Source organism: Pelodiscus sinensis, chromosome 30 (assembly GCF_049634645.1).
Source record: "Pelodiscus sinensis isolate JC-2024 chromosome 30, ASM4963464v1, whole genome shotgun sequence".
NCBI classification, from domain to species: domain Eukaryota; kingdom Metazoa; phylum Chordata; order Testudines; family Trionychidae; genus Pelodiscus; species Pelodiscus sinensis.
Window position 1 is genome coordinate 5,210,215 of NC_134740.1, and position 24,750 is coordinate 5,234,964.

Below are 24,750 nucleotides of genomic sequence, written 5' to 3' on the forward strand. Positions count from 1 at the left end.
TGAATGAATGGATGAATGATTGAATGAATGTGTTTATATATGTGTGTGTGTGTGTGTGTGTGTGTGTGTGTGTGTGTGTGTGTGTGTATAAGGGTTAAGTAGTGATAGGAATAAGTAGTTAAACAACGTTGTTTGCTTTTATCTTTTCTTTATTCTTTATTATTATCTTTACAATAAATGTGGCTTTTTGCCTTATCTCCCTCATAAGATCCTGCTTGCTTTTATTGGTACAATACCCTCACCACTGCTACTGAACATCACAAAAAATGCACTGGGAAGGGGTGAGAGGTGTAAACTCCAGGAAGGAATCTGGATGCAGGAGGAAGGAGAGAAGAGGATGCTGGCTCAAGGGGCCCCAGGCTGCAAAGTTTTGAGGTCAGGGGGTGGGTTGGGGTTGTGTGAAAACTGCAGGCTTGTAGCTGTGAGGGTGCAGGAGTTTGGGCTGGGGTGCATGAGGGGCTCAGGACAGGGAGGCTGGGAGTACGACATGCTCAGGACACAGATTTGTGGTGTGTAGATGGTGCAGGAGTGTCATGGCAGAAGACTGGGGATGTCGGGGTGCAGGAGTTTGGGGATGTGAGAAGTTCAGTACAGGGGGTTCCAGGGTATAACAGGCTCAGGTTTGGGGTGGAGAGCCATGCAAGAGCATTATGATACTGCAGTGAGATGGAGGTTTGGCCCCAATTGGGGGCTTGTTGGCCAGGATTCATTTTTAAATAAAATATTATGTCAAACAGAAAATGTTTCAGCGTTGTCTTTATTTATGAGAAGGGCAGGGAACCTGTTTGTGTCAGGGGTCACTGACCCACAGAAAAGTCAGTCGGGGCCACACAAGTGAGATCCAAAAAACCAACCCTTCCAAACCTCACTAACGTGGCCTCAACTGTGCTGGTGGGGTCAGGGGACAGGGTGCTGGGGCAGGGTACTCATGGGTGGGGGGAGATAGCTGGGGCCAGTACCTGTGGATCTAGGGTCTCAGGAAGTGCACTGGTTGCTCTTCCCTTCCCCTTCCTTCCCCCAGGCAGTCTCCTGCTCTAACCCAATTCCCCCTCCCCTTCCCAGAGTCAGGCACACACATTCCATACTCAATCCCAACACCCCAGATCCAGACATCAGCCCTCCTCTATACCAATCCCCCTCTCCAACCTAATTCTCAGGTCCTGGAGCCACCACCACGGCTACAGTCGTGCCTCTTCCATCAGGCACTGAGGTGCATGAGCTGAGTAGCCAGCATGCCATGCACACCCTCCCCCCCCAACCTCCCTTCCCTCCCCTCCCCTCCCCTCCCCTCCCCTTCCCCACAGCCAGTCACCTCTCCTCCCCCACTAATCTTAGGCCCAGGTCCCGAAGCCGCCACTGGCCCTGGCACCACCACCACATCCAGAACCGCTGCCACTGCCTGCACTCAGCAACCGACTGCTAGCACGTGCAGGATATGACACTGGTGTTGGGCCCACAAGCGGAATGGTGCGGGTCGTGAGAGCGGCTGAGCTGATCGGTTTTGGTTTCTGTTCCAGTTCCATCAGGACCTGCAATTTTTCTCTTCACGAGTCGCGGGTTGGCCACCCCTGCGCTAGACTGTGGGTCAGTAGCAAGAGTGCTCATCCAGCTGTACAACAACACAGCACAGGCCTGTTGTGCCATAGAACGTACAGGAGCACTAAGACATGTAAGCGTCCGACAATGGACCTGCTCAGTCAGTGGTAGGAATTTCCACTGCCCCTAGACCAGAGGGAGGAGTGGGAGATGCAGTCCTAAAGATTCACCTAGTGAGGAGAACTCTAAACTAGGTTTGATGGGGGAAGGTGACCAAAACTCGCAGGTAAGTACCTTAGATGCCTGTATGCAAATGCTAAAAAGTATGAATAAGCAGGAAGAACTTGACGTGCTAGTAAATAAACACAACTATGACATAGCTGGTATCACACAGACTTAGTGGGATCATGCACAATGTAATCGGTCAGGACAGTGATGCAGTAAGTTCAGGATTCCCTGGTGTGACATCCTGACAGCTGTCCTGCTCTGTCAGTGATGATAAAAGTTTGGTTGTATGTGTTTTTGTATGCTCCCTCAGTATATCATGCCAGCTCTGCACAGCCAGCTAGCATAATAGACCTCATGAGAGTCCCCAGGGCTCACTGACTCGGATGAGATAGGATGGCACCCAAGTCAGGTTTCCTGTTGAATGAAGCACATTAATAGTTGTCGGTAGCCAGATGGCCTCTGAGCCCCTGTGTGTTTGTACCTGTGACAATGGACCCGGCTCAGTCGATAGTATGGATTTCACTATTGTCCCCTAGGCTGGCCCAAGGAGTTAAATTGAGGTACCCCAACATTTATAGAAGAGAGAAACAATCTGATACACACCCTAGAATCATTGTACTCGTTAACGACACATTTTGTACCTCCCCTTATACTTTCCTCCCCAAGCATTCAGCACCCATCATTCTGCTTTCACTCCTGGGCTGTGTCCACACTCGCAGCTTCTTGCACAAGAACATCTTGCATAAGGGTTCTTGTGCAAGAAGTCTTGTGCAAGAAAATGTCCACACTGCGTGCCGTGCTTTCGCGCAAGAGCTCCCATGGCAGTGTGGATGATCTCTTGTGCAAGAAAGCTCCGACGGCCATTTTAACCAGAGGGCTTTCTTGTGCAAGAAATCCCTGCCGAGTGTCCACACTGCCCTCTTTCACAAGAGCTCCTGCGCAAGAGGGCTTACACCTGTTAAAAAAGAGCATAGCTCTTGCGCAAGAAGCCCTCTCTTACTGCCGTACTGTAAATTTCCTTCTGCAAGAGCGGGCAGGCAGTGTGGATGCTCTGCGGATTCTTGCGCAAGAACAGCCATACTTGTGCAAGAAGCCGCGAGTGTAGACATAGCCCTGAGCTACGTCTAGACTGGCATGATTTTCCGCAAATGCTTTTAACAGAAAAGTTTTCCGTTAAAAGCATTTTCGGAAAAGAGCATCTAGATTGGCACGGACGCTTTTCCGCAAAAGCACTTTTTGCGGAAAAGCGTCCAGGGCCAATCTAGATGCACTTTTCCGCAAAAAAGCCCTGATCGCCATTTTTGCAATCGGGGCTTTTTTGCGGAAAATAAATCTCAGCTGTCTACACTGGCCCTTTTGTGCAAAAGTTTTGTGCAAAGGGGACTTTTGCCCGAATGGGAGCAGCATAGTATTTCCACAAAAAGCAATGATTTCTTACAGTAGGAAGTCAGTGCTTTTGCAGAAATTCCAGCGGCCAGTGTAGACAGCTGACAAGTTTTTCCGGAAAAGCGGCTGATTTTCCGGAAAAACTGGCCAGTCCAGACACAGCCCTGGTGTTTTTAAACTGTTTTATGAAGTACTAAGTTGGGGTGTCCTTGTACCATTCTGGGGGGATGTATTTACATATTTCATATGCTTTTTAGCAGAGCCAACAGTTCTAGTGTGAGAGAAACTGACTTGTGTTGCATAAATTGCAAGGTTTCGTCCCCTTGGAGGCTAGTCTGATTTACCCCAAGAAGAGAGTCACACTTTCAGGCTGGGTCCAACTCAAGTTTATTGGTTGCAACCAAGGTACGGCTAAGGAACTCAATGTTCAAAGCAGAGCCGACCCCCAACATCTCATAGGCAGGGGTTTTTATAGGGTTAACATCCTTCCTGGTTTAGGTGCCTTAACATGATAGGTTACTTCATTTTTGACATTTAGCATTCCTATAGGTCAGGTTAATTTTCTAAATGAGGTTAAATACAGTGCCTACTTGCTGACTTTGCGGTTACAGCTGTGTTACATTCATTCACTTTTGCTGAACAATGGGCGAGCCATACTTCCCTTTTCCCTTTCCTGCTTGAGCCGGTCACAAGTTTAAAGGATGTGGAATCTATCCATATCTCCACTTAACAGAAGACTGGTTTCACTTCCCCTCGTCTCCTTATTATAAGTTATTACCTGTGACAGGCCTTGACCTTTGTCATGTCTTACTCCTATACAAATAGCAAATATATCTAAGCATTAGCAATGTATGCATATTGTACGTGCCCCTCATAGGGGAATCAATAGCTCCGGGGGATTTGATTTCCCTTTTACACATCACTTGCAGGAAAACATCGGCTTTTGCCACAGCCTATCTAACTCATAGTATAACTCTTGCTCCCTTTGGTTCAAGCACCAGGCCCATGCTTCAGGCTCTTTCTTTCTCCTACACACACGATTGGTCTATTGGTATAGAAGAGCCAAACTTGCTCAGGAAGGGTAGGCAGGGAAATGGGAGGAGATGTTGCTTTCTATTTTGAAGATGCTTATACTTGGACTGAGGTTGAGATGGACAGAAGAGACAGACTTCCTGAGAGTCTCTGGGTTAGGTTAAAAGGGGTACGAAGCAAAGGAGATGTCATGCTGGGGGTCTACTGCAGACAGAAGTAGATGAGGCTTTAAAAAAAACTAACAAAATCATCCAAAGCACAGGACTAGGTGGTGATGGGGGTTATGTCCCACACACTCCAGCCCTTGCCTGGTGGGCTGCCAGCTCCAATACCAGAAATAATACCCACTAGTTACAGAGACTCCAGAGAGAATGCAAGTTAGGACAAGAGTCTCTCCAAGCTTCACCATGTCTGGGCTGGACTGGACCAGCTGCACCTGAGAGAGGACACATGGGGACAGGGAAAGAAAGTGAGGGATGATTTAGTCATTGACAGTCTCTCTGTGGACCTGGTCCCTGGACACTCCCAGGAGAGGACAGTGAGCAGGAAACAAACACACACACACACACACACATACACACACACACACACACACACACACACACACACACACACAGAGTCACTGCAGAGCAGCACCAGACAGTGGGAATCACAAAGGGCACAACAATGCAAAACCAGAGTGAGCCAGGTGGGTACAAGAGTGAACGCAGCCCCCACTACATCACACATGGCGATGTCCCCTCGGGGACAGGTCTCCATTCACAGGGAGATTTCACATCAGCTCACATGACAGGTGGCATCTGTAAGTGGAGGGAGGAGAAGCCAGAGAACAGGCCTCTAGGCTGGCACCCTGGGGGAACCGGCTTGGCCTGGGATTTGTGGTCTGTGTGCTTCTGCTCCCCCTCCTGGCTGTGGGGGGAAGGGTGATTCTGCAGCCTGGGTTGTTGCATGATCACAAACTGGTTTGATGTCACTGTGTCTCTCCCGCAGAGTAATAGCGGGTGGTGTCCTCGGGCTTCAGGCCAGTCAGTTACAGGGACAGCAGGTTGTTGGGGTTGTCCCTGGAGATTGTGAATCAGCCTTTCACAGAATCTGGGTATGCAGTTGTGATGACACGTTGGGGTTTCCCCATCTCCTGCACCCCCCTAGTGGCATGAACAGACTCTACCCGCCAGTAGAATAGAGGGAATTTATTGCTTCTCCAGGATACAGCACAGCACAGATGTCATCTGGTTACAAGAACTGGGGCTAGGAGGCCTCAGCCCCCCCCCCCCGAGATGCGGGGTGGCTGGGCCCTAACATCCCAGCCCCCTCCCTAGCCCCTTCTCCCCGGCTTCCCAGACAGAAACTGATTCTCTTCCAGCCCTGTCCCCCAGACAGGGATTGGTCTCTGCCTTCCTTCCTTTGTCTCTCTCCCTGGGAGGCAACCTGTCAGACAGGTTGTGAGACTCCTGTGTGGTGGGGTGTCGGGGTTCCCCTGCCTCCTGCACCCCTGTAGTGGCATGAACAGACTCCACCAGCCAGTAGAATAGAGGGAGTTTATTGCTTCTCCTGGATACAGCACAGATGTAATCCGGTTACAGGGCCAGGCCTAGGTGGAGGAGAGAAGGGGGCAGACTGGATCCAGTTACTGAGGGGTTGGGTTTGCCTGGGAGGGGAAAGAAGGTGGAAACTGAGTTCGGTGAGTGGGTGGGTGGGTGGGTGGGGGGTCGGGATGTGTGTGGAGGGGAGACAGGACGTAGGCTGCCGGAGGGCGTGGTGGGAGTCAAAGAGCCGCAAAGTGAAAGGGGCGCTTTCCACCTCGGTGCCTGTCCTGCAGAGACAGGCTAAGGGGTGGACAATTTTTTTTTATGCTTGGGGCAGCAAAAAAACCTAGAGCCGGCCTTGAGTCTCAGACTCAGGAGCTGTGGATGCCGTTCCCTGGGTATCCTCTGCCAAACGGGGATAATAGCACTGACCGATCCTTAGAAAGAGCTTCCACGTCCGATGAGAAGCTGGTACCAGGGCTGCTAGGAACAGACACGTGTGCGGGGCTGGTCCATGGACACACTGGGGAGATAAATACCCTACGTGACCTGCTGTGGCTTGGAACTTGGTGCAGACAGACGCGGGGAGGATGGAAAGTGAAGGCTGAAGAAATGTAGGAAGAAGCAGGAGAGACACGAGCACCAGCCGAGGCCTCCTGCTCCTTGCTCAGGGTCCGGCTCCCAAAGTCCTTTGGGGCAACATGGAGCTCGGGACTATCAGGGGCTCTTCACTTCCTGTGCAGCTGAACAGGAATCCGGAGGCTTCACCAGGGAGGAGGAGACCAACTCCTTCCCTCCCCCGCCCCAATAGCACCTGGGACCGGACATCGGGAATAACGACACGGTACGAATCTGCAGTTCATGTCCAAGCACAAACCTTGGGAGACCCCTCCCCCGAGGGGGGTAAATCAGCTCCCAGCGCTGGCGAGCGGTGTCTGCCCCACCGGCCCAGCGGGACTTTGGCTGCAAACAGGGGACGCGGCTGGGCAGTGAAAGGGTTAAAGCCCCGCGGCAGGTTTCTGTTTTATTTGCCTGGAGGCGCCTTCTCAGTTCTGTGCCCAGCGCCCGGTTATTCGTGTCTCTGCTGCCCCCGCGTGGCGGCCGCGGGTTCTGCAGGCTGGGTTTTTGCAGGAGCATCAATAGATTTCGTGTCGCTGTGTCTCCCGCACAGTAATAGCGGGCGGTGTCCTCGGGCTTCAGGCCGGTCATTTGCAGGTGCAGGAGGTTGTTGCCGTTGTCCCTGGAGATGGTGAATCGGCCTTTCACCGCATCCAGGTAGCGTATATAGCTCTCATCACCACTGATAACAGCGACCCACTCCAGTCCCTTCCCCGGAGCCTGCCGGACCCAGCTCATCCCGTAGCTGCTGAAAGTGAAGCCGGAGGCTTTGCAGGAGAGGCGCAGACAGTCTCCGGGCTTCTTCACATCCCCTCCAGACTCCACCAGCTGCACTTGGGACCGGGCACCTGGGAACAAACACGATACAAACATAAGTATCAAAATCGCAAACACAAATTATCCGTCCCCTCTCCTGTGTATTTAGCTAGAAAATACCTGGCAAAACTGCCGCAGAGAAAACTAAATAAACCCAAAATTTCATGTTCCCCGTTGCTGGGGGGCAGAGCTGGCTGGTAACTGCACAGACACCGGGGCTGCGGGGTGTCTCTCCGGGTGCAGCCTAGGGAGAGAGAGACACCGATTTAAGCAGGCACCGGTCAAAGCCATTTGCATATTCCCCTCCTTATCAGAGACACAAACGCCTTCCCAGAACGAGCCGAGTCACTGCCATGGAGTCTCCGGCAGAAGGAGTCTCCTTCCCCCTCCCTGTGTGTTTGTGCAGCGCCTGGCACAGCGCGGGGAGCGGATCCCGATGGGCTCTCACAGCGCAGGGGAAACACGTCACGTAGCTCGCCATTCGTGTCTAGGGGTTGCCTGGGAATCGGCTGTGGGGAAGGGAAAGAAGTTTAATTGGCGTTAGTGGCTTCGGCTCACGTGGTGATATGGGGGGGGGGGGGGGGTCCGTGTTTATTGTGAGCCCGGAGGTGAGAACATTTCCCTCTGTGCAGATTTGGTGGGAATCGCTGCTTCGGCCCTGGGGTGCGAATCTTCAATACGATTCGGTGCCTGGATCCCACAGACGGTCAATTCGATCCTAGCTCCGAAGGTCCTGGACGGTGTAAAGGGTCCCGGGTCCTCTGGCGGGTGCTGCAGTAGCGGGGCTGGGAGACTCGGGCCTTTCTCATTTCCCGGGCGGGTTCCTGGCCCCATGGCGCGCCCTGCCGAGTCCGACGTTCCCACGCGCTGCTCTTGCCTGTGCCCCAGGAAACCCTCGGGAGCTCCCGGGTCTCTGCTCCTCCCCAGGTATCTGCCAACGCCCGAGTGTCACTGCGAGTGCAACACCCCCCATCACGACAGCGCGAGTGGAGACAAGCAGAGGCCAGGAACCTCCCCCAGCCCGGTGCCCTCTGGCCCGGAGCCCCGACCCAGCCCCAGCGGGGCCCCGCTTCCTCTGCGCGGCTCCAGGGACCGCTGCTCCAGCTTCGAGTCTCCAGTTCCGCGACCGCCCCTGCTGGCCGCAGAGCAAAGGCGCCAGACACTCGTGTTTGCCCGGGGGTGCTGGCTCCTTCCTCTTCTTCCCCCGCCACTGCCTGCGGGGTTTGCCTGGCGCTGCACAACCCCATCCGGACGGCGGATTCTGCTCCCGGAGTTGCAGGGCGGGGGGAGGGGCGAGCTTTACAGAGGAAACTGAGTCAGAGAACTTACTTCTAATGAGCGCACAATGAACCCTAGTGCCCAGCGCCCTGCCGGGACCGGCAGGAGACTTACTGCTAAGAGTCAGCGGAGAGCCGGCCCTGAGGCAGTGGGGCTGGGCTGTCTTTCAGCTACACGCTCCGTAAGACTCCTCGGGGTGGAATAAGGGGGATCGGCACCAGGTGAAGCCTGGAAGAGCCTCCTCCCCGCCCATTGACGGTCGTCGCCTGCCACCTAGTGGCCAATCGATCCCATCTCGAGCTGCAGCTGCTCTGTTCATACAGGCTCTGTAGGGTACTTGGCCTCCGAAAAAAAAGTGGGCCATGAATGGAGGGTGCCCGGCGCCTGAGACAGTCAGGGGTGAGTAGGGCGTGTTCCCCCTGCCATTTTAGTGACATGCGGTCCCTAGCTGTCTGACCATCCCTATATGTCCGACCTGTCTGTCTCTTACTATCCATCCATCCATCTGCAAACACACCTATCTATCTATCTATCTATCTATCTATCTATCTATCTATCTATCTATCTATCTATCTATCTATCGACCTAGTCTGTGAGGACCAGGAGACTTGGATGCGGATCGTGGTTTTCCCTTGGCTGCCGGATGATTGTAGGAAAGTCCCTTCCGCTCCCTGTACCTGTTTTCCCATCTGTGAAACGAGGCATAATAGCACTGACCGCTCCTTAGAAAGAGCTTCCGAGTTCGATGACAATCAGGTAACAGGGCTGCCAACAACAGACACGTGTGTGTGTGTGACCTGCTTGTAACCTGCTGCAGACAAGCGGTGGTCAAATACTGGCGCGCGAGCCGGATTCGGTGTCCCAGAGTCAGCACTTTGGGGCCCCCCGAAGTGCCGTATTTTTCTGCTCAAGTAGCGGGGATCACAGCTCATGTTGGTTACGCGGAGAGTGAGGGGATTGGTAGGGGATCTACAAATGCCAGCCCGGTGGGTGGGGGTCTGCCTTGCGCAGCTTCTAGTTTTAACAAATTCCAAGGAAGGTTGGAGTCCCACCGGTGAAAGTGAGTTAGGTACCATACTCCAGTTGGGATTCACAGCCCCTTCCTGGAGGTCGGTGCCTCGGTGGATACTTAATAACACCGCCAAGCTCCCTGCGCCAAGGAAGGAGTTGGTGCTTCCTTTAAACTAGTGGTTAGAACACTTGCCTGAGAAACGATACAGCCAGGATCATCTCTCCGCAAACTGGTATGAGAGCAGGGGGAGTGTAGACACCCTCTCCTCTTTCAGCCTTAATGAGTATTCATTTACTCCCTGAGGAACAGCTTCAGCGGGAGATATTGAAAGACCCCCCCCCCCCCAAATCCCCCATCGTCTCATACTCAGGATATTTCCTCACGGTTCTATTGCTGCTGTCACAGGTGACTCTCCCAGAAGCCTAATTCATGTTTGGAAAAGTGACTTAGCGCTGCAGCAAGAAAAATCTAATTCCCAGGAGGCCAAAGTGAGTTGGGAGCCGATGAGGTTCGGGGAGAAATTACCCCGGATTGTTGACCTGGGCAAATGCTCTCGGGAGTGGTGCCACAGAACGATTTGTTGCTTTGAAAGGCTCCAATGTTGGAAGGACACCTGGGTTGGCAGGGCCTGGGTTCTCTCACTGGAGGTTTGTGAAGGGCTGTAGATGCGGTTTGTGTCACTGTGTCCCTAGCGCAGTAATACGTGGCGGTGTCATCGGCTCGCAGGCTGCCCAGCTGCAGCCAGGCCGTGGTTATGGAGTTGTCCCTGGTGATGGTGACTCGCCCCTGGAAGGCCGAGGCATAGTCAGTGCCACCGCTATTTGGATTGATCCGTCCGACCCACTCCAGGCCCTTCCCGGGAGCCTGCCGGACCCAGCTAAGGTAATAGCTGGTAAATGTGTAGCCGGAGGTTTTACATGTCAGCTTCACGGACTCTCCAGGCTTCTTGATTTCTGCCCCAGACTGGGTCAGCTGGACCTGGGAACTAACACCTGTGAATAAAAAAAACAAGAGAAATTCCATTAATTCCATTCTATTCCTCCTCTTCCCTTATCCAAGCGCTTGCCTTGTTCAGGACAGTCTCTTGTCTGGCTTTTTATAGGAAGAATCTGTTCCCGCCATATTCCTGTGCAGTAGGGAAGTACAGTTACACGATTTTCAGAGGGAAACTGAGGCATGAACTGGGCTGGAGGTTTTTCAGAGCTGCGTACCGGATTCCTGACACAAAATAATCAAAATTTGGCATTAAAATAGACTACTAGTCTTTCAAATTCCACACTTTGCGATGTGCTCAGAGCTAGGATTTAGAATCCAAAGTTCCTGATCCACCTCCTAGGGCTTCACCTTCAAACCATCTTTGCTCCCCTAGCCCAGCTGTGCCCAGCAGGGACTCGCATCCATCCCTTTACCTGAGAGAGCCGCCAGAACAAAACAGAACCCCAGACCGACCATTGTTATATTCTCCTCTCCCACCTTGTGTGCTGCAAAGCAAGAAACCCTCTGCCTGTTAGCGAGGGATCCTGGCTGTTTTTGTGTCAGTTTTCCTGCTTCATTTGCATGTGGGCGGGGCTACATCGTTTGACGAAACCTCGGCTGTGCCCGCCTGGACAAATAAATGGCCTCGGAATCTGGCGGGACACAGCCACGGAGGAGGCCAGAGCAGATCTATGGAATTTGGTCCCAGAACTAGGACAACACTGTAACTACTTTCACCTCAGCGGAGCGCCCGTGTGTCCTAAGGGACAATTGGGGAGGCTGAATGTTACGGTGCCCAGTGTCGGGCTGTCACAGTGTCACACCCAATGGATGTGAAACCGACATAACACAGAGTCCAGGGATGTGTAAACACGGGCACTCTCCAGCGGGGAAATCTGCCTGTGAGCGGCGATCTCCGAACTTCCCTGGGGCGCTGGGCACCGAACTCGTGCTGAATGGGAAGGGATTAGGCTGGGCAAAGCCTCACGCTGAAAATCCATCCCAGCCTGCAGAGTTGAGGCCAATAAATCCTGGTGATTATTCCCCGAATCGGTCTCTGGGAAGAAACGTTTCCGAAGCGAACGTGACACTTTGCTGCCCCCGTGCGGATCTGTCCCTTCAGTGACCACAGAAACGATTCCCCCGCCTCGTCCTTTTAGCTCAGGAGTGAGCAAAACGGCCCTCGCGGGCGGATGCGGCCTCCCGGAGGCCCAGAAGCTCCCCCGTCCCCAGGTCAACCAGGGGCAGAGGAGCACGAGAAGTTTCCTCCGCACTGACCCTGCCCTGTGAGGAGCACTTGGCACTTAAAAGACTTCGAGCTCTTCTCCGTCCCCAAGTGTATGCTTAGCGGGATTTTTAAGAATACCGGAACACTTAGCCTGTATTGAGATCTATGGGACTTAGGCACCCGGCTGATTCTGAGAACCCCAGCCGGTGCCTGTCTGATTCCCCAGGCAGCTACAGAGCAGAGGTTTCGAGGTACTTGGACAGAGAGGTCCCATCTGACCCTTCATCGTTGCATTCGGCGGTGCGAGGCCCAATCGATGTGGAGGCCTGAATCTCCTCTTCAAATCCCGCGAGACCTGGTGCAATTCGGGCCCGAGGACTGCAGTTTGCCCCCTTGTGAAAAGGAGCGATCCCGGCTCCGGGTCTGGGGAGGGGCCGTGCCCACGGGGACACCGGGCCGCAACCCCTCGGGGAGGGGAGATTTCCGCCGCGCGGAGAGGATTTGGGCCTGAACGTGCCCTTAGCTGAACCGGGTTCGTGTCTTGAAACAGCTGCGGGGCTCCCCGGTAGAAAAAGCTTCGAGGCGGGGGGCGGGGTCGTGTGAGGGTCAACATCAAGATCATTTCCTTAGTTCATGATCTGTAAGACGCAAAGTGCAGACAGAAGCTTTTCCCTTGTCATGTTCAAAACTCTTCTGCGGTAGGAAAGCGGCGGTTTTCAGAACACGTCCCCGCGGTGTAACATTGAGGGATTCCAATAGCACTGGTGCTACTAAATAATAACAAAACAAACTAACAAATAATAAAACAATTCCGTTCCCAGGCACTAGAACCGTCTCGCTGCAGCCACATTCCCATTCCCACGGCCACGCGTGTTCCATTCGACATCCTCCCACGCTGTCCCATCCACGCCCCGGCTGATGTTAACAACCCGGATTTCCCTCCAGCACGGGCCCTTCCCCACTGTACCTCTGTGTGGGGCTTGGCCTCCGAAAAAAACGTGGGACATGAAACAGCAGAGATGCGCGCTCCACGCAATTGCTGGTTCAGATCCGATCACACACAGACACGGGAGCCTTGTGACTTTCTTGCTCGGCCTGGCGCGGGATTCCCCGTGGAAGTGCTGCTCCCGCCCAGAACAGGGGAGCGATCAGCGGCGAATATAGGGCAGAGCGAGCGGGGCGGCTGCTCCTCTTGCTCCGCGTTTCAATAAGCCCCGCGCTAGCGGGGTCACTTTCTAGCTCTCGCCACCAGAGGGCGCCGCTGCCCCGCGCCTCGCAGGGAAGCCAGGTGGTCCTGGGAGCGGGTGGGAGCCGGGCAGGGAGATGCCGGAGCGTGTGGGGGGCGCTCTCAGGGCCCTGTCCCACAGAGCGTCCCCCAGCCTCTGCAGTTCTGTCTAGAGCAGCCCGGCCGGCCCGCAGCGCTCGGGGGTCTCTGCTGCCGGGTGGGGACCGGGAGGCGCCTTTCCCCAGCTCCGCAGACCCAGACACGATTCCAGCTACTTGAAAGAGCAAAACAGACTAAAGCGGCAGCTTCTGCAGCCTGGCATGGGGGGCGGGGGGAGCGACTCTACCGAGAGGGCCAGGAGCCGGCAACGCGGCGCTGTGCCTAGCCCTGCCCCACCCCATATCTGCTGCCCCCCAGTTGCTGCCAGATTCCGCAGCCAGAGTCCTCTGCCCCAGCATGGGAAGGGGCGGTCTCGCTGTGGGGGAGCCCCGTCAGCCCCACACTAGCTGGTCTGTGTCTGGGCGGGGGCTGGGTATCGGGGGCTGTTCTCTTCCTGGCCCCGGCACCTAGTCGTAGAGCAGCCGGGCACCAGGGGCCCACACAGCTGCCTTGGTGCGGACACAGGGAGACTGAGCCAGGCGGTTGCCCCCAGCCCCAGCCAGGAGGGACCCAGCCCACAAGCTGGACAGCATCAGGCTGGCAGAGCGCTCTGCTCGGGACACTCCTGGGGCGGCGGGGAGGGGGGGGCGGGTAGTGGCAGGCGAGTTTGCTGTGTCCAAGCTCCCTTTCTCGGCAGAGGCCAGTCGGGGCAGCCTCTATGGCCCCTCCTCTGACCCTGCCTGGGGCCTGAGGTGCCGTCACCTTTCCCTCCAGCTGCTCTGCAGGCTCCTGAGAGGCTGCTGGCTCGGACACAGCAACCAGCCCCTTCTAAATCGGGTCAGGATTTCCCTGCTTCCGGGCGCCTCGCTGCTCCAGTGCCTGGGGCTGCAGAAGGGGCTCATGCTGGAGAGAAGCCTTTTCTCACGGCTGTTAGAGACCCAGTTGCCAAAAGAGCTAGACAGCTGTAACAGACTTAAATAGGAATGGAAATGTTTAATTATTAATGCAGAATTGTGTTTAAAAATGAATTACAATATAATTCAAATAAAAATTATCCAGCTAAATTCAGTTTCTATCAAATTTACCCAATAACATTTAATTTGACGCTTTTTTCTATTTTTTCTCCCAAGGAGGGCCCCCTGAAATTGTGCTACCCTGGGCCCCACAGAACTCCCATCCTGTTTAGATCCTTGCTCAAGAGGCTTTTTGTGCACAAAATGGGCCAGTGTAGCCAGATCCTTCTTGCGCAAAAGCCTGTGCCCCCAAAATGGCGGCTTATTAGATATGCAAATGAGGCACCAGGATAATCGTCGCTTAGTCTCATTTGTATATTGCTTGTGCAAAAAACAAGGCGGTGTCGACATAGTCTAGGTGCGACACTCAATCAGAAGCGGTGATTTTAATAACTTAAAACCGAAACGATCGTTCCCCTGGCGCCCCCAGTGCTCCGAAGGGGGTAACACACCTTCCCACGCGGCTACCAGGAACCAAGCGCAGCCTAACTGCCCGTCTCCTTCCCGCGGCTCGGGAGCCCAGCTGGTCACCTCACCTGGAGGCTGCAGGTTGTCTGTGCTGCAGTAGGACCGGCAGAGGCAGGCGGCTTTAAACAGGAAACTGCCGCCTCTGGCCGCACATCCCAGCCCCTCACAAAGCTGTTCCGCCCTTCTCCCTGCTGAAATCCTTCCGCCGCGCTCTAGTGAGCTGGCCTCGCAGCGCCGGGTCCCTGCGCGGGAAGGGGCGCGAAGAAGCCACGTGGGAACGAACGAGTCCCATGAACCAGGCGAGCCGGGCCGTGGGAACAGGGCTCCCGCCTCAAGGGGCCTGGATGAGGCAGCCAGCGATGTCCGCCCCGCAGGCTCAGTGGGACCTTGCAAACCGCACGGGGAGGGGGGACGTTGCTAGGCAACGAAAGGGTTAAAATCTCCCCCGGGGTTGTATTTCACCCATCGCAGCTTGATCTCCGCTCTGTGCCCAGCGCCGGGTTGTTTGTGTCTCTGCTTCCCCCACGAGGCGCCGCGAGTTCTGCAGCCTGGGTTTTTGTAGGAGCGTCAAGATGTTTCGTGTCGCTGTGTGTCTGGCACAGTAATAGCGGGCGGTGTCCTCGGGCTTCAGGCCGGTCATTTGCAGGTGCAGCAGGTTGTTGGGATTGTCCCTGGAGATGGTGAATCGGCCTTTCACGGCATCAAGGTAGCGTATAGTACCCCCGCTGCCACTGATATAACCGAGCCACTCCAGCCCCTTCCCGGGAGCCTGCCGGATCCAGCTCATGTAGTAATCGCTGAAGGTGAAGCCGGAGGCTTTGCAGGAGAGGCGCAGAGAGTCTCCGGGCTTCTTCACATCCCCTCCGGACTCCACCAGCTCCTGAGACCGGGCACCTGGGAACAAAGGCGCGACAGAAGCATTAATATCAAACATGAAACAAAATCTCTGTCCCTCTCTCCAGCGTATTTAGCTAGAAAATACCTGGCAAAGCTGCCACCACGAACACTAAGTAGACCCAAAATTTCATGTTCCCAGTTGCTGGGGGGCAGAGCAGGCTGGTAACTGCACAGACACCGGAGGCTGCGGGGTGTCTCTCTGGGTGCAGCCTAGGGAGAGAGAGACACCGATTTAAGCAGGCCCCGGTCACCGCCATTTGCATATTCCCCGCCTTATCAGAGACACAAACGCCTTCTCTTAACGAGCCGAGTCACTGCCCTGGAGTCTCCGGCAGAAGGAGTCTCCGTCCTCCTCCCGGTGTGTTTGTGCAGCGCCTGGCACAGCGCGGGGGTCCCGATGGGCTCTTACAGCTCTGGGGAGACACCGAGAAATGACGTCACTTAGCTCGTCATGAATGTCTAGGGGTTCCTGGGGATCGGTTGTGAGGAAGGGAAATATTTTCCCAGGCGTTAGTGGTTTCGGCTCACGGGGGGGATCCGTGTTTGTTGGGAGCCCGGAGGTGCGAATATTTCTCCTCTCGGGTCAGGTTCGGCGGGATTTGCAGCTCCAGGCCAGGGGGCTCCGGGCGGTTTAGTGAGATTCTTCCTCATTTACGCCGCTTGGGACAAGCGAGCCCCAGTTCGCACCGTGTCTGTAACTCCCCCCCGATCGCTTCCCGCTGCGCTCGGTGAGTTCGATGCGGTGAGTGGCCCAAGCCGCTGGCCCATTTCTGGCCGCTCACCCGGACTGGGATGCGCAGCCGCAGCGAGGCACCTGCTTTGTCCCCGTCACACTCCCCCTCACTGGGGAACCCACATTTCTACTCCGGCCCCTTCTCTGCGACGCTCCCAACGCCTGCCCCGTGCGGACCGTGACTCACCAGCGCCCCCTGCCAGAGAATTTCTCCCCCGCAGCCTCAGGCGGGTTTTTGTCCGGGCGCAGGTAGGAATCAGTGATCAGTCTTCAGGAGTGAGGGGTCAGCGAGTCTGGGACTGTCCCTGCTCCCCCCCCCCCTTCGACCCCCAGTCAGTGTCTGCTCAGCCAGGCCCTGGGAGCAATGGCCCCGGCTCACACGCCGGGCGGTGTCAGCCCGGGGAAGGGCGGTGTCTGACGGCGCTTTGCTGCCAGAAGCGTTTTCCAACCCACGTGGCATTTCTGCTCCTCAGATCACTAGTTCCTCCTCCCTTGGGACGGAAATCTCCGCGGGGGACGTGGTGGGACGGGGCAGCGGGGCAGCGCCTGGCTCCCTCGGGCACCTTTGAGATTCCAGACCTAATTCACTCGGGGAAATCCAGCGTTCTCCGCCTCCCTGAGCCCCCTAGATACCAAGGGGCGGAATCAATCCCGGAGCCAGGCCCGATATGGGACGGAGCCTCCCCCGTTCCCTGCCCGGCTCGGCTCCCCCGGAATTCTGCAGGCGCCCGAGCGCACCTGGAACAGACATTTGGCAGGAAACGTTCCCCGGGCACCGACCCGGACACAGAGACGTGCCCCTGCCCGCCGATTGCAAAGTATCTGGCAAGCGGGGCGGGCCACTTGCTAATTCCCGGTTGGGTTCATTCCTCCTGACGCACCTGCCATTGGCCGCTGCCGGCAAACAGGACTGTGGGCTAGAAGGACCTCGGGTCTGACCCAACGTGGCCACGCCAATGGTTGCAGCTCTGGGCAGGGGATGGCGTTCCACTCACTTGTCGGAGAAATGATAAAGGAACTCCTAGACACATCAACAGCTCAGGGGCCAGTGTATCGGCCTTATAGGCCGAGAGTTGTGAGTTTAAAGCCTCGGGGACAGCGTCTATTTTTAAGTGCACCTAGATCCGTAGTGTGCAACACGCTCATCACTAATCTCTCTTCGGCTGCTTGAGTGTGGCTAGGTCGCAAGTTCAGAATTCGCTGGACACCGCGGATCTAGACGGTGCTTGGTCCTGCCGTGAGGGCAGAGGACTGGGCTTGAGGATCTTTGCAGGGCCCTTCCAGTTCCAGTGTTCGAGTCTATGGGTCCCGCTCCAACCTGGCGAGGCGAACACCTCCTGCGGCAGAGGGACGCTGGACTGGCGGCTGCTCCTCCCTGGGGCTGGTAATGCCAGACCGGTTCTCCACGCGGTTAGTTTCAGCCCAGCCTATCCTAGGCTCCCTCTCGCTGTGTGTATCTGGCGCAGCGATACAGGGCGGTGTCTGCGAGTATCAAGGACACTGCCGCACGGTCACTGCTGCCCCCAGGCGGCTCAAGGCGGAGGTGCAGGCTGGGTTCTTGTAGAATCTCTACTAGGTTCTGTGTCGCTGTGTGTGCGGAACAGTAATAGCGGGAGGTGTCCTCGGGTTTCCCTAACCCAGCCCCTGCTGCAGCTGTTCCATTTTCACCTACGCAACCCTATGGGCCAGAATCTTAGAACCCTTAACTGAGTACTGGGCACAGATGTAGTTGCCTCATCTAAAAAAAGATCTCTCGGCATTAGGAAAGGTAAAGAAAAGGGCAACACAACTGAGTAGGGGTTTGGAATAGGTCCCATGTGAGGAGAGATTAAAAAGACTTGGACTTTTCATCTTAGAAAAGAGGAGATTAAGGGGAGATAGAAGTCTATAAAATCATGACTGCTGTGGAAAAGGTGAATAAAGAAAAGTTATTTACTAATTCCCTAAATATAAGGATTAGGGGTCACCAAATGAAATCAATAGGCAGCAGATTAAAACAAAGAAAAGGAAGTTTTTCTTCATTCAGCACACAGTCAACCTCTGGAACTCCTTGCTAGAGGATGTGGTGAAGGCTAGGACTTTAATAGGGTTCCAAAAAGAGCTAGCGAGATTCATGGAGGTTAGGTCTATGAATGTCTATTAGCCAGAATGGGTAGGAATGGTGTCCCTAGTCGCTGTTTGTCTGGAAATGGGTGAGAGGGGAAGGATCAGTGAGGATTACCTCTTGTGTACTCTCCCTTTGGGGCACCTGGCACTGGCCACTTTTTGCAGATAAGATACTGGGCTAGATGGACATTAGATTAATCCAATGTGGATGTTCTTACGTTCTTAATTCTCTGCAAGCTTTGCACAGGGCCTCTTGAACCTCTCTGTTTCTCAGGGCGTAGATGAGTGGATTGACCAGGGGCGTCAGGACGGTGTAGGAGACCGAGAGAACTTTCTTGAAGTCGCTCAGGAGGTCGGTGGTTGGGAACATGTAGGCAATCATGAGAGCTCCATAGTAAATGCTCACCACAATGAGGTGGGAGGAGCAGGTGGAAAAGGCCTTTTGCCTCCCGGTGGAGGAGCGGATTCTGAGGATGGTGCTGAGGATGCAGATGTAAGACGCCAAGGTGAGCAGGAAGGGGACCAGTGCGAAAATCAAGCAAATTGAGAACGCCAACGTGTCCATCAGCAGAGGATGATTGCAGGAGAGTTTTACAAGGGGAATAAAGTCACAAAAGAAATGGTCGATACCATTAGGGCCACAGAAGGTTAACTGGGACAATGGCAATGCTGTTACACTACAAGCAATGAATCTACCTATCCATGACCCCCCGGCAAGCTGGAGGCAAGACCTGATACTCATCCGGGCTGCGTAGTGTAGTGGGTTGCATATGGCTAGATACCGGTCGTAGGACATCACTGATAGGAGGAGGCATTCTGAACCTCCCAGAGCACCAAAGAAGTAAAATTGTGTGAGACACCCAGTGAAGGAAATTGTCCAGTCCCCAGTCAGGAGCCCGGCCAGCAGCTGGGGCAGGAGGGTGGAGCTGTAGCAGATTTCCAAGCAGGACAAGTTTCCCAGGAAGAAGTACATGGGGGTGTGGAGGTGTCGATCAGCCACAACCAACACTATGACAATGACGTTTCCAGCCATGGTCACCAGGTAGATCACGAGGAAGAGCAGGAAGAGAGGAACCTGCAGGCCAGGAAGATCCCCAAATCCCAGGAGGATAAATTCTGTGACAGATGTTTGGTTTCCTTGTTCCTGGGTTGCCATGGGGTGTGTCTGTGGGACAGAGACAGGGTCACTGGGAGCAATAATTAACATTCATTGCAATATGGCAGCCTGTGGCGCTGGACTTGGACAGGGGGTACAGACTCCCTGACGGATGTGACAGTCGCTGGTTCAGACAGTCACTCCCATCACTGCCTGGTGGATAAAAGCTGAACAAGGGAGGGGGAGCTGGGCCAGGAGGGAATATTTGACAGGGAGCTCCAGCAGAGAAACCAGCCAAGCAAGCGGGCCTGGGACTTGTAAGGGCCGGGTGAGGAGCTTCCCTTTGGCCTGGCCCCTGGTTCTCCTCCTTTGGATAGAAAGCAGCAGGGCACATGTAAGAGAGCCTGGACGGCCCTTCCTTAACCAGAACAACAATGTCTCCAGTGCCAGGCCTCATCCAGTCCTTGGATCTCTCACAAAGCAGAGTCTAGGCCTGACTCAGCTCTGGGGGACTCATGGACACATACAAATAAGGCCAAAGAGGGTGGGGGAGAGTCAGGAGTGCTGCCCAATCTTGCATAACTTGTACAGGACATTGAGACCAGGGCAGTTGGACCAGAAACAACCTGGTCCTAGTGCATCCCATTTTATAAGAAAAATTCCAGAGACACCGGGAAAACTATTAATTAAGGACTTTTGCAATATTTTGGCCCAGCAAAATGTATCCTAAATATTGACATAATAGGTATCGTACACGATATGCAGTTGATTGGTAGATATGACTAGAACCACCAAGTCTCGCTTTGCTATAAATTGGGTGTAGTAAGAAGAATGATGGGAGGGAAGAAGCAGGAATGACCCACAGGTTTTGCTTTTGCTGTAACTAGAAATACTGGAGCCCTTCCCCATACCCAGCATTCAAAGGAACCCCGACCTCCTGCCTGGTATTGTAGGAAACATACGGATGAAGTACAACCAAACTAGGATTAATTATTGTATGTACATCTCCACCTTGAATGTGCAAGCAGGTGTGATTGTCCTATCCCAAAAAATCTACACTAAGTATGGAAAAGGTGCCGAGACGGCAATAAAACACGAGGGGCTTGGAAACAGTTTCAAAAGCGGGGAGAAGAAAAACATCAAAATTGTGCGGTTATGGATGGTCTGTGAAATCATGAATGATCATCTCCTGCAGGGGTGGGCACTAAAACTGGGCCATTTCACCGGGGTTAGCCCCTGCTGGGCTGCTGCCACCATATTTACCTGCACCGCCCCTGGTACTGCAGATTGTAGCTCCCAATGGCCAGGAACGGCGATCCGTGGCCAATGGATGCTGTGTTCCCCGTACCTGAGGCGGTGCAGGTAGATATGGTGGGGCCAGGGCCCACAGGGGTTAACCCCCAGGGACCAAATCCAGCCACAGGCCAGTATTTGCCCAATATCGGCTGTTGGGGGAGGGGAGGGGGTTTGCCTAGGGCGCCAGTTGCTGGCAGCTAGTCTAAGGCTGCAGACAGGCAGGTAGCCTGAATAATTGTGTGGGTAATTTGGGAGGTTAACAAGTAACTGGTTATCTGGTTATACAGGTTAATCTTACCAGATAACAGGTAACTGGTACCTGGGCGCAGCCCCCACCTGCAGCCTGCTGTGAGAAACAACAATCAGTTTCACACATACTGAATGGGAAATGACCCTCAAGTAATGGACTACAAGCCAAATATGAGCCAGCAGTGTGACATGGCAAACATGATTCTGGGATGCATGAACATGAGTGTTGTGAGCAAGACACAAGAAGTCATTCTTCCGCTCTACACTGTAGTTAGGCCTCAGTTGGAGTATTGTATCCCATTCTGGACACCACATTTCCGGAAAGATGTGGAGAAGTTGGAGATGGTCCAGAGAAGAGCAAGAAGAATGATGAAAGATCTAGAGAACATGAGCTATGAGGAGAGACTGAAAGAACTGGGCTTGTTTAGTTTGGAAAAGAGAAGACTGAGAGAGAACATGATAGTGGTTTTCAGGTATATAGAAAGGCATCACAAGGAGGAGGGAGAAAAATTGTTCTCCTTGGCCTCTGATGATAGGACAAGAAGCAATAAGCTTAAACTGCGGCAAGGAAGGTTTAGGTTGGACATTAGTAAAAATGTCTTGTCAGGTTGGTTAAACACTGGAATAAGTTGCCTAGGGAGGCTGTGGAATCCCCATCTCTGGAGATATTTAAGAGCAAGTTAGACAGATACGTGTCAGGGACTGTCTAGAATGTACTGGGTCCTGCTGTGAGGGCAGGGGACTGGACTCAGATGACCTCTCGAGGTCCCTTCCAGTGCTAGAGTTCTATGAAGATGGCGTTGGTGCGAGGACATTGGAGCAGCCTGGGACAAGACTCTCCCAACATGCAAACTGGTGTTTAATTAGGAACTGAACTATTTTCCTCATCAGGGGAATCAAAAGAGACAATTAGACAAGGCACGTGGAATGCAAGTGCCTCTATGCAAGTCCCACTGGGCATTGTTAGCTCCAAAGCTCTGGAGACAAAACCAGTCAGCGGGGGAAAGGCTGGCGCTGGGCAGTCATGAAAAGTGTGAAGACATCAGAGGATACAAACTTCAGGACACGCTGAGTGGGGTCCCAGTGGGCCAGGCTGGGATTGCTCTGCTGGGGCAAATGGCAACGAAGGGGGCAGATAGTCCCCCAAACTGTCAGGCTGATATTTAGATTGTCCAAACTGGGGAGCAAAAAGCTTCTGCAGGACTTTGCTGGTACCCAGGAGCCAGAAACACAGTTCCCTTAAATCAGTGCTGACCAACCACTCCATCGGGATCTACCAGTAGATCCTGGAGCCTCTGGCAGGGGATCCCGACTGGTTTGGCCAGGAAGCTATCAAGTGCTGGCACTAACATTGCTCTTCCACCCACTGTCATGCTGCTCCTGCCCTCTGCCTTGGAGCGCTCCCTTGGGAGCCTCCTGCTTGCTGGGCAGGTGTGGGAGGGGGAAGAGGAAAGGAGCTGATGTCAGGGTGTCCCTCCTCCCCCCTCTCTGTGTGGGTTCAGGAGAAGGGGATGGAGGGAGCTTGGCAATGCAAATCTCTGCCACGCTCACAGTCTGTGTGTCTCTGTCATTTCTCTCTCTCACACACACACACACACAGACACTGCCCTTCCCTCTCCTCTCTGGTCCCATCATGTAAGGGGGGGGGAGGGGAGAGGGGAGGTTACCACTTTGACTGCTTGCAAAGTGGGTTAGTTTGGGTTTGACTGGGCTGTGCAGACATCACTTTCATTTCTCTGGGTTGTTTAAATGTGATTCTTGGAGCAGTGAGCTCTAAAATGCCAAACCTGCCACGTCTGGAGTCATTATCCCCGTGGTAACTGCTGCTCCTGGGTGTGGCTGGCATGTCCCTGCAGCCCCTGCGAGGCAGAGCAGGGGGTGTCCACATGCCGTCCTTGCCTGCAGACACCGCACCTGCCCCTCCCATTGACCAATACCAGGGAACTGTCTGTAGATGAGGGGCAGCACATCAAACCGTGAGGCCACTGCAGTACGTAGCAGCTGCTCTCAGGAGCACTGTGGGGCCAGGGTGGGTGATGATCAAGCTCCAGGCCCTGTGCTCTCTGTGTGAATGCTCCAGCCCTTGCACAGCCCAGCACCCCTCCATAACGTCAGGGGGTCCCTTATCCTGCCTCCTAGAGCAGGGGCCAGCTGGTGAGGGCTCCCCAGCCACTCTCAGGCTGTGTCTACACTTGCTCCAAACACATCCTCACTGCCACGTGCTTTTGTGCAAGAGCATCCATGGCGTGTGTGTGCTCTCAGGGCGTCCTTAGGATCCATGGTGCCCTAGGTGGGATTGTTAAACTGGTGCCCCTAGGCCTGACTTGCTCTTCCACCCCCTTCCCTCAGACTGTGCTGCAGGCAGAGCATTCGGCTCTCTCTAGGACCCAGCCCTGCTGTTACATGCCCCACTGCGTCCCGTCATAGGCATGCGCAGCACATCTCATTAGGCTGTGCACCCAGAGAATGTTTTACATGTTCTCTTTGACCCCCATTAGCCAGGCCCCTGACCCCTGTTAACCACGCCCCTGGCCCCATTAGCCTCTGCAGGCAACACTCTGGGGGCAAGATGGACACGTGACCAAAAGTAACTGCTGCTCCTGGACGTGGCTGGCAAGTCCCTGCAGCCCCTGAGAGGCAGAGCAGGGAGTCGCCACACGCTGTCCTTGCCTGCAGACTCCGCTCCTGCAGCTCCCATTGATCAATATCAGGGAGCTGTGGCATCAGTGTCTGTAGCCCAGGGGCAGCACCTCAAACCACGGAGCCACTGCTGTAATTGCCAGCTGCTGTGAGGAGGGCTGTGGGACCAGGGCAGGCGTGAGTCTACCATGGCTCTGCTGCTCCATCCCTGGGCCAGCTGTCCCCAGCCATTCCCAGGCTATGTCTACACTGGTGGGTTCTTGCACAAGAACACGTCCACACTGCCATGTGCTTTTGAGGAAGAACATCCTTGGCAGTGTGGATGCTCATTTGTGCAAGAAAACTCTTGTGGCCATTTTAGCCACAGGGATTTCTCACGCAAGAAACCACTGCCACGCGTCCACACAGCCCTCTTGCACAAGAGCTCTTACACTTGTTAGAACAGAGTGTAGCTCTTGCACCAGAAGCCCTCTCTTCCCACACTTTAAGCTATGTCTAAACCTGCGGGTTCTTGCAAAAGAAGAGCCGTTCTTCTGCAGAGTGTCCACACTGCCCACCCACTTTTGCACAAGAAGATTTACAGTATGGCTTAGTAAGAGGCGACCTCTTGCACAAGAGCTATGCTCTTTTCTTACAAGTGTAAGCTTTCTTGCACAAGAAGGCAGTGTGGCTGCACAGCAGGGTTTTCTTCACAAGAAAGCCCTAAGGCTAAAGTAGCTATCAGAGCTTTCTTCTGCAAGAGAGCGTCCACACTGCCATGGGCGTTCTTGTACAAAAGCACATCTTGCACATCACAGTGTGGACAAGTTCTTGTGCAAGACTTTTTGCACAAGAACCCTTGCACAAAAAGCCACCAACGTAGACATAACCTCTCTGTTCTAGGGACACCAGACATATATTCCAGTGTAGACATGGCCTTACTGTAAATCTTCTTGTGCAAGAGCAGGTGAGCAGTGTGACGCTCTGCAGAACAGTCGTTCTTGCACAAGAACCCGCCATTGTAGACATAGCCCCAGAGCGGCTGAAGATCAAGCACCCAGTCCTATGTTTTCCAGGCTAATGCTTTAGCCCATGCCAGAGCCCACCTCCATAACTTCAGAGGGTCCCTTATCTTGTCTTCCTAAGGCAGGGGCCACTTCAATCCTGGGAGCAGGTTTGTTGGATCCCCAGCCTGGAGAGGACCTGAACCCACCATCCTCTGCTCCCCAGGGAAATGCCCTGTACTCCCAGCCACTCACCCTTTGGCCTACTTTCAGAGGGTCCTTATAAGCTGTCTGGTCACGCATAGGGTTG

General features: G+C 54.3%; 1 protein-coding gene across 1 annotated transcript; it reads right to left on the reverse strand.

Annotated features, from left to right (window-relative positions):
• Positions 1–18,390: 18,390 nt before the first annotated feature.
• LOC142821137 (olfactory receptor 10A7-like) lies at positions 18,391–19,332 on the reverse strand. Its single transcript, XM_075911936.1, has one exon. The coding sequence runs from the start codon at positions 19,330–19,332 to the stop codon at positions 18,391–18,393; it is 942 nt and encodes a 313-aa protein (XP_075768051.1).
• Between the last annotated feature and the right edge of the window lie 5,418 nt (positions 19,333–24,750).

Excerpts from the sequence above, each read along its gene's own strand:
- LOC142821137 (XM_075911936.1), bottom strand. The coding sequence starts at position 19,332 with ATGGCAACCCAGGAACAAGGAAACCAAACATCTGTCACAGAATTTATC.